The sequence below is a fragment of the Anolis sagrei genome, chromosome 4 (assembly GCF_037176765.1).
Source record: "Anolis sagrei isolate rAnoSag1 chromosome 4, rAnoSag1.mat, whole genome shotgun sequence".
NCBI lineage: Eukaryota > Metazoa > Chordata > Lepidosauria > Squamata > Dactyloidae > Anolis > Anolis sagrei.
The window spans coordinates 21548270-21562273 of NC_090024.1; the positions used below are offsets into that span (position 1 = coordinate 21548270).

At 38.9% G+C, this 14004-nt stretch overlaps 1 protein-coding gene across 1 annotated transcript in view; it reads left to right on the forward strand.

The window, feature by feature from the left end:
• Nucleotides 1–14004, forward strand: part of MRPL13 (mitochondrial ribosomal protein L13) — a 35757-nt gene that overhangs the window by 4699 nt on the left and 17054 nt on the right. Inside the window, exons 3-4 of the mRNA XM_060775832.2 lie at nt 1735–1828; nt 3789–3849. Coding sequence (XP_060631815.2) covers nt 1735–1828; nt 3789–3849 — 155 coding nt within the window. The remainder of the gene's footprint in view (nt 1–1734; nt 1829–3788; nt 3850–14004) is intronic.

A 14004-nucleotide genomic window follows, 5' to 3' on the forward strand; every position in this document is an offset into this window, starting at 1 on the left:
GCCTCTGTTTAAAAGCCTCCAAGGAAGGAGCTTCCACCACACTCCAAGGCAGAGAGTTCCACTCTTGAACAGTTCTTATGGTCAGTAATGTTCAGGTGGACTGTCCTTTCCTTTAATTGAACTAATTGCTCTGAGTCCTAGTTTCCAGGACAGCAGAAAACAAGTCTGTTCCCTCTTCCTTATGACACATATTTTTCACATATTTATGCATGGCTATCATGTCTCCAGGGCCCCCCGGTGGCGCAGTGGGTTAAAGCACTGAGCTGCTGAGCTTGTTGATCGAAAGGTCGCAGGTTCGATTCCGGGGAGCGGCGTGAGCTTCCGCTGTCAGCCCTAGCTTCTGCCAACCTAGCAGTTCGAAAACATGCAAATGTGAGTAGATCAATAGGTACCGCTCCGGCGGGAAGGTAACGGCGCTCCATGCAGTCATGCCGGCCACATGACCTTGGAGGTGTCTACGGACAACGCTGGCTCTTTGGCTTAGAAATGGAGATGAGCACCACACCCCAGAGTCAGACATGACTGGACTTAATGTCAGGGGACTACCTACCTACCTACCTACTATCATGTCTCAGCCTTCTCTTCAGTGCTTGACTTTGCTCCTCCATTCCGTATCATTCGATCAGAATAGTTATCCTGATTGCCTTTAAAGACTGTTTGGAAGCTGCAAATGGTCCAACGAGCGGCAGCCTGGTTGCTAACAGGAGCGGTGCTCAGGGAGCACACAACTCCTATGTTGCGCCAGCTGCATTGGCTGCCTGTTTGCTTCCCGGCACAATTCAAAGTGCTGGCTTTGGCCTATAAAGCCCTACATGGTTTTGGTCCAACTTACCTATCTGAACTTATTCTCTCCTTATGAACCATCTAGGACGTTAAGATCTTTTGGGGAGGCCCTGCTCTCACTCCCACCTTCTTCACAGATGTGTCTGGCAGGGACGAGAGACAGGGCCTTCTCAGTGGTGACCCCTCGACTGTAGAACGCCCTGCCTAGAGAGATAAGATCAGCTCCCTCCCTCCTGACTTCGAAAAAAGGTGAAAACCTGGCTTTTTGAGTAGGCCTTCCCAAATACGGCATAGCTAATTGGTGGAACTAATTATGGAACTACTTGATAACACAATGGAATAATGATTTGACATGGAGATGCTCACAATAATGTTTTAAGGCTTTGTGCGGTTTTTATTTTTTTTATATCATATGGTATTGTTTTTAACAGAATGTCTTGATTATTTTTACTTGTTATGATTGTTGACAAATTGTTGCCAATTTGTGAACTGCTCCGAGTCGCCTCTGGGCTGTGAGGGGCAGTATATAAATATAGTAAATAAATAGTAAATAAATTATCCTTGACCTGTGTCTCTGGATATCACATTGCTGTAGTTTCAGAGAAACTAAAGCTCACAACTTGATTAATAATTACTTAGTTTGTGAGATAACACTCCATTCAGTTCATGAGTTGTATGCTTAAATGAACTAAAGTGATCACCTAAGTAAGTAAGTGGTGGTCCTGGCAAGGGCTGGTGAGAATTGGAGTCAGACACCATGTGGAGTTGCCTATGCTTGCCTTTGGTAATAGAAACTTTGCTTACAAGCCACTATACTAGTAAAGGTAATATTTATTTTTAAAAAGTTTATTTATTATATATAATTTCCTTTCAGCAGGTCCTAATTGCATTGCTCTGTATACTGCATCTTTCGATTTCTGATGCTATTAATTGCCTATTTGAAATTATTAGGTGACCTTGGAGACCATGTTGTCATAATAAATACAAGACATATTGCTTTTTCTGGCAACAAATGGGAGCAGAAGGTGTATTCATCACATACAGGGTAAGTGTTTCATTGTCATTGTAATAAAAACATTAACAAATTTATATTGGTATTGGGAAATAATTTGAGGACAATGAAAACATGGTTACAATCATGGAAATGGCATTATCAAACATATTTACCTCCACTTAAATCTCTCCCCAGATTTTTAGTTAATGCTTTTCAAGAGCCAATGAGATTATCTGTCACTCGGTAACCACCAATTTGTGCTTATATTAAACTTTCATATCTGAAATGTAAAATCGTATTGATATTTGAATCCAAATAGGTTTACTGTTCTTATCTCATAGAATCATAGAATCAATGAGTTGGAAGAGACCTCATGGGCCATCCAGTCCAACCCCCTGCCAAGAAGCAGGAATATTGCATTCAAATCACCCCTGACAAATGGCCATCCAGCCTCTGCTTAAAAGCTTCCAAAGAAGGAGCCTCCACCACACTCCGGGGCAGAGAGTTCCACTGCTGAACGGCTCTCACAGTCAGGAAGTTCTTCCTCATGTTCAGATGGAATCTCCTCTCTTGTAGTTTGAAGCCATTGTTCTGCGTCCTAGTCTCAAAGGAAGCAGAAAACAAGCTTGCTCCCTCCTCCCTGTGGCTTCCTCTCACATATTTGTACATGGCTATCATATCTCCTCTCAGCCTTCTCTTCTTCAGGCTAAACATGCCCAGTTCCCTAAGCCGCTCCTCATAGGGCTTGTTCTCCAGACCCTTGATCATTTTAGTCGCCCTCCTCTGGACACATTCCAGCTTGTCAATATCTCTCTTGAATTGTGGTGCCCAGAATTGGACACAATATTCCAGATGTGGTCTAACCAAAGCAGAATAGAGGGGTAGCATTACTTCCTTAGATCTAGACACTATGCTCCTATTGATGCAGGCCAAAATCCCATTGGCTTTTTTTGCCGCCACATCACATTGTTGGCTCGTGTTTAACTTGTTGTCCACGAGGACTCCAAGATCTTTTTCACACGTACTGCTCTCGAGCCAGGCGTCCCCCATTCTGTATCTTTGCATTTCATTTTTTCTGCCAAAGTGGAGTATCTTGCATTTGTCACTGTTGAACTTCATTTTGTTAGTTTTGGCCCATCTCTCTAATCTGTCAAGATCGTTTTGAATTCTGCTCCTGTCCTCTGGACTATTGGCTATCCCTCCCAATTTGGTGTCATCTGCAAACTTGATGATCATGCCTTCTAGCCCTTCATCTAAGTCATTAATAAAGATGTTGAACAGGACCGGGCCCAGGACGGAACCCTGCGGCACTCCACTTGTCACTTCTTTCCAAGATGAAGAGGAAGCATTAGTGAGCACTCTCTGTGTTCGTCCACTTAACCAGTTACAGATCCACCTCACCGTAGTTTTGCCTAGCCCACATTGGACTAGTTTCCTTGCCAGAAGGTCATGGGGGACCTTGTCGAAGGCCTTACTGAAAGCCAGGTACGCTACATCCACGGCATTCCCCGCATCTACCCAGCTTGTAGCTCTATCGAAGAAAGAGATCAGATTAGTCTGGCACGTATTAATCCTGTTGTTCTCGCATAAACATAGAAGGTGGCCAAACTTATGCCAGTAAGTCAAAGGATGTAATGGAGAATAATGCATTCAGTGTTTCAAATGTAAAATGATATTTTTTAAAAAGAAAAGCAAGTATTTAGTGCTACCAAGTCTATATGAGTAATTTTAAAAGTCAAAAATTAACAGAAAATCTATTGAAATACAAGCTATTATAGCCACAGATTTTTAAAATGTGTATCAGTTCACTTTGGACAGGTTCCCAAGCTTTCATGTTCCAATTTAATAATATTTTAGCATGTTTCCCTTTTAAATATCAATACATTGATATTTTACTTTGGTATAAAATATATTTTATATCATAACATTTACATTAGATGGCATTTTTCTTATTTTTATCCTGTGCTACAAGAATACTTAGCTTGTGTGTTTTTGTCATTTTGTATTAAAGATACCCTGGTGGTTTTGTACAGCTGACAGCAACTCAGTTGCATTTAAAGGATCCAACAGCAGTAAGTCACCATCCTTCTTTGCTTTCTGTTTATACTGTATGTTTGTAGGATCTCTTGGCTGTTATTGTGAGTCATCCTGCATATATGTGTCATTGATCACCTAGACAGGCATGGGCAAACTTCGACTCTCCAGGTGTTTTGGACTTCAGCTTCCAGAAATCCCAGCCAGCTAGTAATCTGGCTGGGATTTCTGGGAGTTGAAGTTCAAAACACCTGAAGGACAGAAATTTGCCCATGTCTGGCCAACTACAAGCAAAGAACCTGACCTGATTATCTCAGTATGTGCTGCCATCTCAAAGGCACATAAAATTGGACTCCTTCAAATAAATATATCTCTTTATCACTTGCTTTCCACATCGAGCAATTGCCAGGTTCTACCAATGACAGCCATCCCATATAATTCTTAATAACTTTAGCATTGAGCGTATTCTTGGACTATTGCATTATATCTAATTGAAAAAGAGATCTAAAAGTTTTGGTAGACCACAATGTGAATGTGAGTTGACAGTGTGTTGTGGCAGCTTTAAATTTTATTCTAGGCTGCATCAGTAGAAACACAATGTCTGGAGATCAAAGAAAATAATAGTTACATTCCATTATGATTTGGTTAGATCTCATGAATAACTCGGGACTATGTCTGTTCTTGTTTTTATTGTATTTTAAAGTTAATTGTATTGTTTTAATCTACTGCTGTAAACCGCTCCGAGCCAAATTGGGAGTATTTATTTATTTATTTATTTTTATTTACTTCACTTATATACCGCAATTCTCAGCCCAAGGGCGACTCATTGCTTTTGTTGTGAGTCATCCTGCATATATGTGTCATTGATAGCGGTATACAAGTCAAATAAATAAAATTTGGATACCATATCCAGTTCTGGGCACCACAATTCAAAGCAAATACTAACAGGCTGGAACATGATTATAGAAGGGTGACCAAAATGGTCAAAGGTCTAGAAGCCAAGCCCTATGAGGAGTGGCTTAGTGTGTTTGGCTTGGAAAAGAGAAGACTAAGAAATGATAGCCATATTTGGAAGAATATCATATTGAGGAGGGAGCAAGCTTGTTTTCTGCTGCTCTAGAGATTAGAGGACTAGTCTGAGCAGTGGATTCAAACTGTTGGAAAAGTGATTTCACCTAAACATTATTTAAAAAAAAATCCTGACAGTAACAGCTGTTTGTCAGTGGACTGTGCTGCCTTGGCGTCTTGTGGAATCTCCTTTAGAAGTTTCTAAACAAATATTTTATGGTCATCTATTGAGAATGCTTTGATTTTGTTTCCTGCATTGCTTCTGTGTGGACTGCATAACACTTTTTGTCTACCTCAACTCTGATTCTTTTATTCTTCTGAACATTATAGATGATGACAACCATGCTTCTTGCTGCCCTTTCTTCAGTCCCCCCCCCCCTGTTCTTTTCTTCTTCATTTTTTGTAGGGAAGGGGACATGTTGCTAACTAGGAATAAGAGATGATTGCCAGATATGTCATTAATCAATATCCAGTTAGTCCTGTCACTGTGCAGAAATAACCCCATGTTATCCATAACCTCTGCCTTCTCTATGGTCACTTTTTGTCTTGATAGTTTTCCCCATTTTCCATCAACAATTCAAAATGCTGTATCTTTCTTTCCTGCTTATGACTGCAGTAGTCCCTTCAGTTACCTGCATTGGTTCTGTGTTCTGCTTTCCCTAAATTTCAGTATTCTATTCCTCATTTATAACTACTTGTCTGTGGACTAGACCACCCAGTCTTTCCCATTTCCTTCTCCTGGCCTTTTTCGTGCTTTCTGTTCTGTTAAAGCACAGCAGCAGTCATAGTTCCAGCCTCTGTGCCTTGCACCTCATACTGCTCTGTATGTCCAAACACCATGGTCAGCCTAGTTCTCCTTCCATAATATATTTAACAAAATACTCTGTTGGGGGAAGCAACCTTGTCAAGCCTCCTCTATATGATGTTTGTCTGTTTTGTAATGTGTCATTTTATAACTTGAAGTATATAACCTAAAAGCAATGGGAGGGGCTGCAGGTCACATGACTGACTCAGTGACAGTTTGGAATGTAAGCTGTTAAGATTTATGAAAATTGAAGGCCAGAAACACCTGGGGATCCACAGTTTGAGAACCACTGCTCTATGCTTTCCTCGTGGTTGACATGTTCCTCCTGTGCCACCCAATCCATCATCTAAACTCAAAGATCTTCAAATATTAACTTAGCGCATTAGCAAGTACTACTTGAATTTGCTAATAGCTATTATAAATTAAGAACTTGGGAAAGGAGAAGAAGAAATAGCAATGCCTTGTACTGCTTCTAGTTCTGTCACAATTCGGTAGGAGCCAGGGTTTTTTAGCCTTGCTTTGACATATTCAAGCATGCCCTCATACCTGCTCTTTGCTGCCTGCTTCCTGGCTCAGTAGACTAGAACACAGTCATGTCATAACATGCAGACATGTAAATGTACAAGGCATACGTCCCATTTGCACTGAGTAATATTTTGATTTGCGGCACATTTGTCAAAAAGATTGGTTGCTACAGGTCTGATCTATACATGAGCGTTCTAAGGAAGGATAAGGGTGCATTGATTAAAATAAGATTGTCTATATATCTCCTAAACAAGGATCTGGTTCTGATCATTTCATCATGTTCATTTCAAATACTGTACATTGAAATATAATTTATACAGAGTAACAGCAGTGAATTAAACTAACCCATGGGCTTCATGTATTGGTTCAAAGTAAACAAACATTCTAGTGGTCTGGGTCGTTGTAGGTTTTTTCGGGATATAGGGCCATGTTCTAGAGGCATTCTCTCCTGACGTTTCACCTGCATCTATGGCAAGCATCCTCAGAGGTAGTGAGGTCTGTTGGAACTAGGAAAATGGGTTTATATATCTGTGGAATGACCAGGGTGGGACAAAGGACTCCTGTCTGCTGGAGCTAGGTGTGAATGTTTCAACTGACCACCTTTATTAGCATTTGATGGCCTGGCAGTGCCTGGGGCAATCTAGTGGTCCTTTGAATCTCACACAGCTTTTATTGTGGAAGCTGTCAAAAATTGCCACACGTGGGAATGTTAGATAGTTAAAATACAATTCTGCCAAAAATAGCAAAATAAAGCAAAAAAAAAAAAAAAAGACATGGACACCAGATGCTATTCCCATTTTGTTTTTGGATAGTTTTTAACTCATTCTGAAGAAATTTATCTTGCCAAAGAAACAAACATTGGTTCTTATATTCTTGGCAGTTGACCAGCCCTACTGTATATGATATTTCTTTATCATTATTAGGTAATTTAGGCCCTATCCTGTGGGGATGTAAATCGTCATATGTGGACTTGCAACTGTGAGAACTAGAATTGTTCAGATCCATATTGGCCATATGCAGCAAAGGACTGAAATTACATTATTACTAGAGCTGGGCAACCATGGAAAAATTTGTTTCTAAAATCGATTCGTTTTTTTTTGGGGGGGGGGTTGCGTTTCGATTTTTAAAAGAATTCCGAAATTTTTCTTTTAAAAAGTTTGATATTTACGAAATTTCGTAAATTACAAAACAATACGAAACAAATTACGAATCGATTCATTAATGGCGGACGTGACCGCGCAATACGCTAAAAAACCTCCAAATGGGACAGGGGGAACTTCTGAAGCTTCCCTCTCCCTCTGTTGTTGACTGTTGGTGTGATATTTATAATTTTTTTTCACTGATTAAACAAACAACAACTATAAAACTTGCCCCAGACATGCGGAAATAATAACGAAACGATTTCAAAACAATAACGAAACGAATACAAAACGAATTCGAAACAATTACGAAACGAATTTAAAAATTCGTTTCGTTTTTTAATTGCTCCTGAATGGTTCGTTATCGCTTCGTTATAAAAAAATAACGAATTTTTAACGAATTACGAAATTACGAAACAAAACCACCCAGCCCTAATTATTACATATGGGAGATAGCAGACTGACAGATGGGCATGCTGTTTGTTGGGGGCACTGTGCATTGATCCCACTATTCATTGAGACACTAGTTAGAATAGTAGGGACGGGAGAAAGGGCCTTTTCGGTTGTCGCCCCCTGGTTCTGAAATTCCCTTCCCAGGGAGATCAGACTAGCCCCCTCCCTATCCACTTTTTGGAAAGAATTTAAGACATGGATGTTCCGCTGTGCATTTGATTAAACATTTCCTTTGACAATTGTCCTTAGTCAGGACCCAAAAATTTGACTATGCACTTTACTACTGTTCTATCCAAAATCCGAGTTAATCTTTTTATTTCTCTTATCCTTAACACTGCTACACGCCCTATGCACTTTACTCATTGCCCTATCCTCCGATCTGTTGTGCACCAGGCCGCGCTGTTGGTTTTGATGCTTTTTTATTTTTTGTATAATGTTGTTTTATGTTGTTTTAAATTGCTGTGATGCACTCTAATGTGCCATGTCTTAACTCTGTTATCTGGGCTTGGCCCCACGTAAACCACCCCGAGTCACTTCAGGGAGATGGAGGCAGGGTATAAAAATAAAGTTGTTGTTGTTGTTAAATGCTGGTGCACATTAGTAGAACCTGATGCACCGCTGTATATTTTTGCCAGTGTCCTGTCACCTATTTTTGTAATTTGGTAACTGTTTCTTCCCACCTCTGCCACATAGCTAAGTATACGTAAAGTTATATAATGTAGAATGTGATTGAGGATTCTTGCCATGGGTTTTATGAATGTGATATAAACAATAATATATGACAGTCAGATTATTTGATGCTAAGCTCGTTGCAAAAATGTACTATTTATGGTATTGTTAAAAAATCCAATTTTAATCTTACAGTACACAATAAAAACTTGAAAATATATTATTTCTAAGAATTCAGAAGCTATATGTGGTTAATTCTGTGTTAATGCAGCTAAGTATAGCCTCTTGCCTGTTGTGGTTTATAGCAGCACCATAATGCTGAATACAGTTCACAGTAACATTTTGCAGATACATCCTGTGCTAACAGGTAAAATTTAAGATTTCCTTTAAAAAAAACACCTAAATTAGTCCCACATGACAAATTAGTATTCAGTTTTCTTGGGGAAATCGGCCGCTGAACACTGGAGGGCAGCATAACCCTACATGTTAAACTTTTAAGTGGTTAAATATTTTCCCTCTGGGTAATATGTTGATGCTGATGGCTAAAAACTCATAGGATGTGGATGTATTCAGTGTTGTGATTCTGCTTTAAATGGCAGGACACGTTGAGCATTAGCCTAGCACTGGGACCACAGTTCAAATCCTCCCTTGGCCTAAGACAAGTCATTCTCTCCGCCCTAGAGGAATAATAATAATAATAATCTTTATTTATACCCCGCCACCATCTCCTCCAACGGGGACTCGGAGCGACTTACATGGGGCCAAGCCTGAACAACAAGTTACAATACAAAAATACGAATTGCAGTAAAATAAACAACATAATAATAAAGTATAAAACATCAAAGCATATAAACAATGCACACAAAACATAGGAAGGCAAAGACAAATCCTCTGTGAATATATCTTGCCAAGCAGAGACAATAATAAGCTTGTTTTAGGTCTGCCATAAGATGGAAATGACTTGAAAACACACAGCAATTATATAACATTTTAATATAATGTAAAAACAATTTTTTAAAACAACTTTCCAAATTGTTTTAAATTTATCTTTTGTTGTAAGTTTTGTCAGATACCAGGTGTGAAAAGGCCTTGACTCCAGAAATTGGTTTTTGGGTATTTTTACATTTCCAGTTCTGAAGGTTACTTGTCCTTTCAGCTCTAGCAAACTGTTCAATCTCCACATTCTTCAAACATACATATTTCCATGTGAATCATTTATCAAATATGATAGCCTTTCTTACCCTCTATCTAGAGTAGGGTAATCTGACAAAACGATTAAAAATGCTTAACATTGACTTCCAGTTGCTCCCATCTTCAACATCAGCCTTCTAGTGCTACCTTTTGAAATCAAACCAATATTCAGTGTTTATCACAAAAAATATTGGTTGTGTGAGTCTTTGCATAATAGCTAACATAAATGATTGGATTGCAAACAATTTCTCATTGTAAAGGATTATAGAAAAATGACTATTTCAGATTGTTGACTTCTGAAAAACCTGGTTATACAATTATACACCTTAGGAATCAAATGGTTTTGTGGACAAAATCCAGAAATAAGCCAGTTAAAGGGTCTCTCAAACTTAGCATGCAAGTAAATTTAGTTTAAGTAGTATAGTTTTTACAAGCGGAAAACTAGCCTAATCCTCCCTCATTTTTCCTCCTGCTCCTTTCTTTGTAACTCTATATATTTAAGCATAATTCCTATACTATAATCCCAATCATTCTAGAGCTTTGTTTAAAAAAATATTTTTCCTTTGGATTAACCACCTCTTTCCCGCTGAAAATTGACAGATGACATGAAGACACACACACAAAGACAAACACACTGTTACTATTTCCCAATTGCTAATTAAATATTATTTCTCCGTACAAACCCCCCTCACTTTCAACATGTTCTTTACACTTTTCTAATACTTGATGGAGTCCACTGTGTTGCAGTGGGTTAAACTGCTGAACTTGCTGACTGAAAGGTTGGTGGTTTGAATCTGGGGAGCAGGATGAGCTCTCGCTGTTAGCCCCAGCTTCTACCAACCTAACAGTTTGAAAACATTCAAGTGTGACTAGATCCATAGGTACCACTCGGTTAGGAAGGTAACGCTGCTCCATGCAGTCATGCTAGCCACATTACCTTGGAGGCGTCTATGGACAACACCGGCTTTTTGGCTTAGAAATAGAGATGAGCACCACCCCCCAGAGTTGGACACGACTAGATTTTACCTTGACCTAATACTTGATGGGATTGAAGTCAAACTTTTGCTTATATGTTATTTGATTTTTGAATAGATCTTTGCTTGAATGACTATCATTTTACCAATGTTGTCTTAAATAATGTCAGGTCCACCAGATTTGCCTTGGGAGATTTAGCAAGTTTCTTCACTGACTTTCAAGCTATGAGATACAGGGATATATTTATATTCTCTATTTCTTTAAGTTTAAGACAAACTTTCCCATTTGAACATTTATAAAAATTGGGTGTGCCTTAGAATCACAGGTGCCTATTTCTGATGGTGGTATTGAAATTAGTGTGCATCTTACAATTGATGGTGTCTTAGACTAAGAAATACTGCATCAGCATTTGAAACTAATATGTATTTCCTTTCTCTTCATTTCTGTCTGGCAGCTTTTACTACTTCCTTCCTAGTGAGCTTGTCCAACTGTTTCCAGGACTGATTAATGTTAGCATATTGCATTTTGGCTTTTGAGTTTGCACATTTCTGCACTTTTTAATAGGCGGATAGGCAATTGGCAGCCTGACTACTCAGTGTACTGTCCAGGATTTTCTCATCTAAACTGCCCCTAGAACTGTGTCTCATTTTGAATAGCTGAATTTCTCCATGCTCCTCTGCTGTTAATTCCTATATACAAGCCAAGAAACAAACAAATACATGTGGGAGATTGAGATCACCTTTTGCTACCAAAATTTGCCATTTTAAATGTTGAGTATCATCTTATCTCAGGAGTTTGAAACCCTGTTTCATTCCTCTGAATATGTGGACTTGATTGCTAAAAAGGTAGGAAATTTTTTCAGATAGTCTCCCACACAATGGCTTGTGGATTTGGGAACAACAACTCCCTTTCTTTTGCCTGGTTTTACAGTCTAAGAAACATCATTGGATCACTTTGGGATGTAGCAGTGTTCTTTTCCTGTTGTTTGGTTCCTTTACATGGAAAGGAAGTGTTTTGCTGATCTCTGCTTTCTATATAGAAATAATTAAATATTTCCTGACAAAGTGTGGATTGGGAACATGTGGCCCGCTAGATGAAGCATCAATGATGCTATGTGTTGTTGAAGGCTTTCTTGGCTGGAATCACTGGGTTGCTATGGGTTTTCCGGGCTGTATGGCCATGTTCCAGTAACATTATCTCCTGATGTTTTGCCCACATCAACGGGAGGCATCCTCAGAGGTTGTGAGGTCAGTTGGAAACTAGGCAAGTGAGGTTTATATATCTGTGAAATGTCCAGGGTGGGAGAAAGAACTCTTGTCTGCTTGAGGTAAGTGTGAATGTTGCAAATGACCACATTGATTAGCATTTAATAGCTCTGAAGCTTCAAAACCTGGTTGCTCTCTTTATTCTGGTTGCTCTCTTTATTCCAACATTGCGGGTACTAATGAGAATTCGAATTCTGAACCCTTTTCTCAGTAAATCGCAAAAACTCTTTCTCTGCAGTTTCTAGCTGCATCTAGAAATGTCTATATTTGTTTCTCTTCCTTTTGTACTCTCTTTTTCTTGGCTGCAACCCTTACGAGTTTGTATTACTAAGACAGTTGAAATGATCTCACAGTGTGCTATTTCCAGAGTGCCCATTAGTTTTGTCAAACATTTAGTTTTCATTAATTTCAGAGATTGTAAAGTGCCATAGATACACCCTGCACTGCTTAGCAGCAAGTTTTAGCAAAATTTAGAACTATTCCCAATCTATGCATTTTTTTCCAACCAATTTTTCCAATAAAACAAGCAAGCTCTTATGCTGAAATCCGCATCGAGTATATCACATTGTTTCTTTTCGCTTCTTTCTGTAATTCATTTGTCTTCTATCTTTTTGGTATGTTGTTTCAATCAGGAAAAGCATTATCTGCAGTTCTTGGTGAAAGTATATACAAGCATAACCTTTGTCCATAGTTGAAGAATGGTATGTGACAGCTTGAGATTTGGAAGTGAAAATGTGACTTTTACATTTCTCTCATATTCTTCTTCTCCATTGCCTTTGTAAAGTGTCACTTATAAACTGACATATAATGGCATTGTGTGTGGTTCACATCTGGGATCTAACACAAACAAAAACTCATCTGTAAACAAATATATTAGCTTTCTGTTTTAAAAACAATTCAAACTTCGAACAGTAGGAAATGTGTTGGCAAAATGAAAATTCCTGAGGCATGACAATGCAGCAGTTCTTTTAATTAAGTCGGAACACTCATAATTAAATCTAGCAAGATTGATATATGAAAGTAAGTATTAAAACAAAATTAATTTTAGTATGTTATTCTTTCTTGTAGCATTCATTAGAGATACTAGAGAACTAAATTGTGTAGATCAGGGGCCCTCAAACTTTTTAAAGAGATGGCCAGGTCACATTCCCTCAAATTGTTGGAGGGCCAGATTGTAATTTGAAAAAAACATGAATGAATTCCTATGCACACTGCACATATTTTGTTTGTAGTGCAAAAACACTTAAAAACAATACAATAATTAAAATGAAGAACAATTTTAACAAATATAAACTTATTAGTATTTCAATGGGAAGTGTGGGCCTGCTTTTGGCTGATGAGATAGGATTGTTGTTGTTGTGTGCTTTCAAGTTGTTTCAACTTAGGTTGTCCCTGAGTGAGGGCCGGGTAAATGACCTTGGAGGGCCGTATCCGGCCCTTGGACCTTAGTTTGAGGACCCCTGGTGTAGATAGTGGAAGGAACAATTAACTTTTATTTCTATGGTTATGGTCCTGATTATGGTATTTTTACCTAGGAGTACGACACATTGGGAACAGAAGGATTCAGCTCCAAGTTAACATGTATGGGATTGTATTGTGAATGGAAGGTGTTAACACAGCTCTAAACTGTTATTCCCAGGATGAAAATGTACCTGAGCTATGACTTTTCATTATGTGGATTCAGACCCCCGTTGCTGACTTCCCTTAATGTTAGGGGTGAAATGCAATCTTCAGGATTCCATGGCAGCACATCATTAAATGTCAATTCCTGGGAGGGACAGGGCAGAAGTGTGGATTTAACATGCCATTTTTGGCTTCCCAGAGGCATCTGTATGGCCACTCTGGAAAAAGAGTCGCATTACTGGTAAACTGCTGAGCTGCTGAACTTGCTGACCGAAAGGTTGGCAGTTCGAATCTGGGGAGCGGGATGAGCTCCCGCTATTGAACCCAACTTCTGCCAACTTAGCAGTCCAAAAACATGCAAATGTGAGTAGATCATTAGGCAACTATTTGATAGTGCAAATAGTTCATCTACAGTTGAACTACAGTAGATCATCAGAGTTTTTTGACATCCAGAGAAAAATACATTTCTGGGCTGAGCAT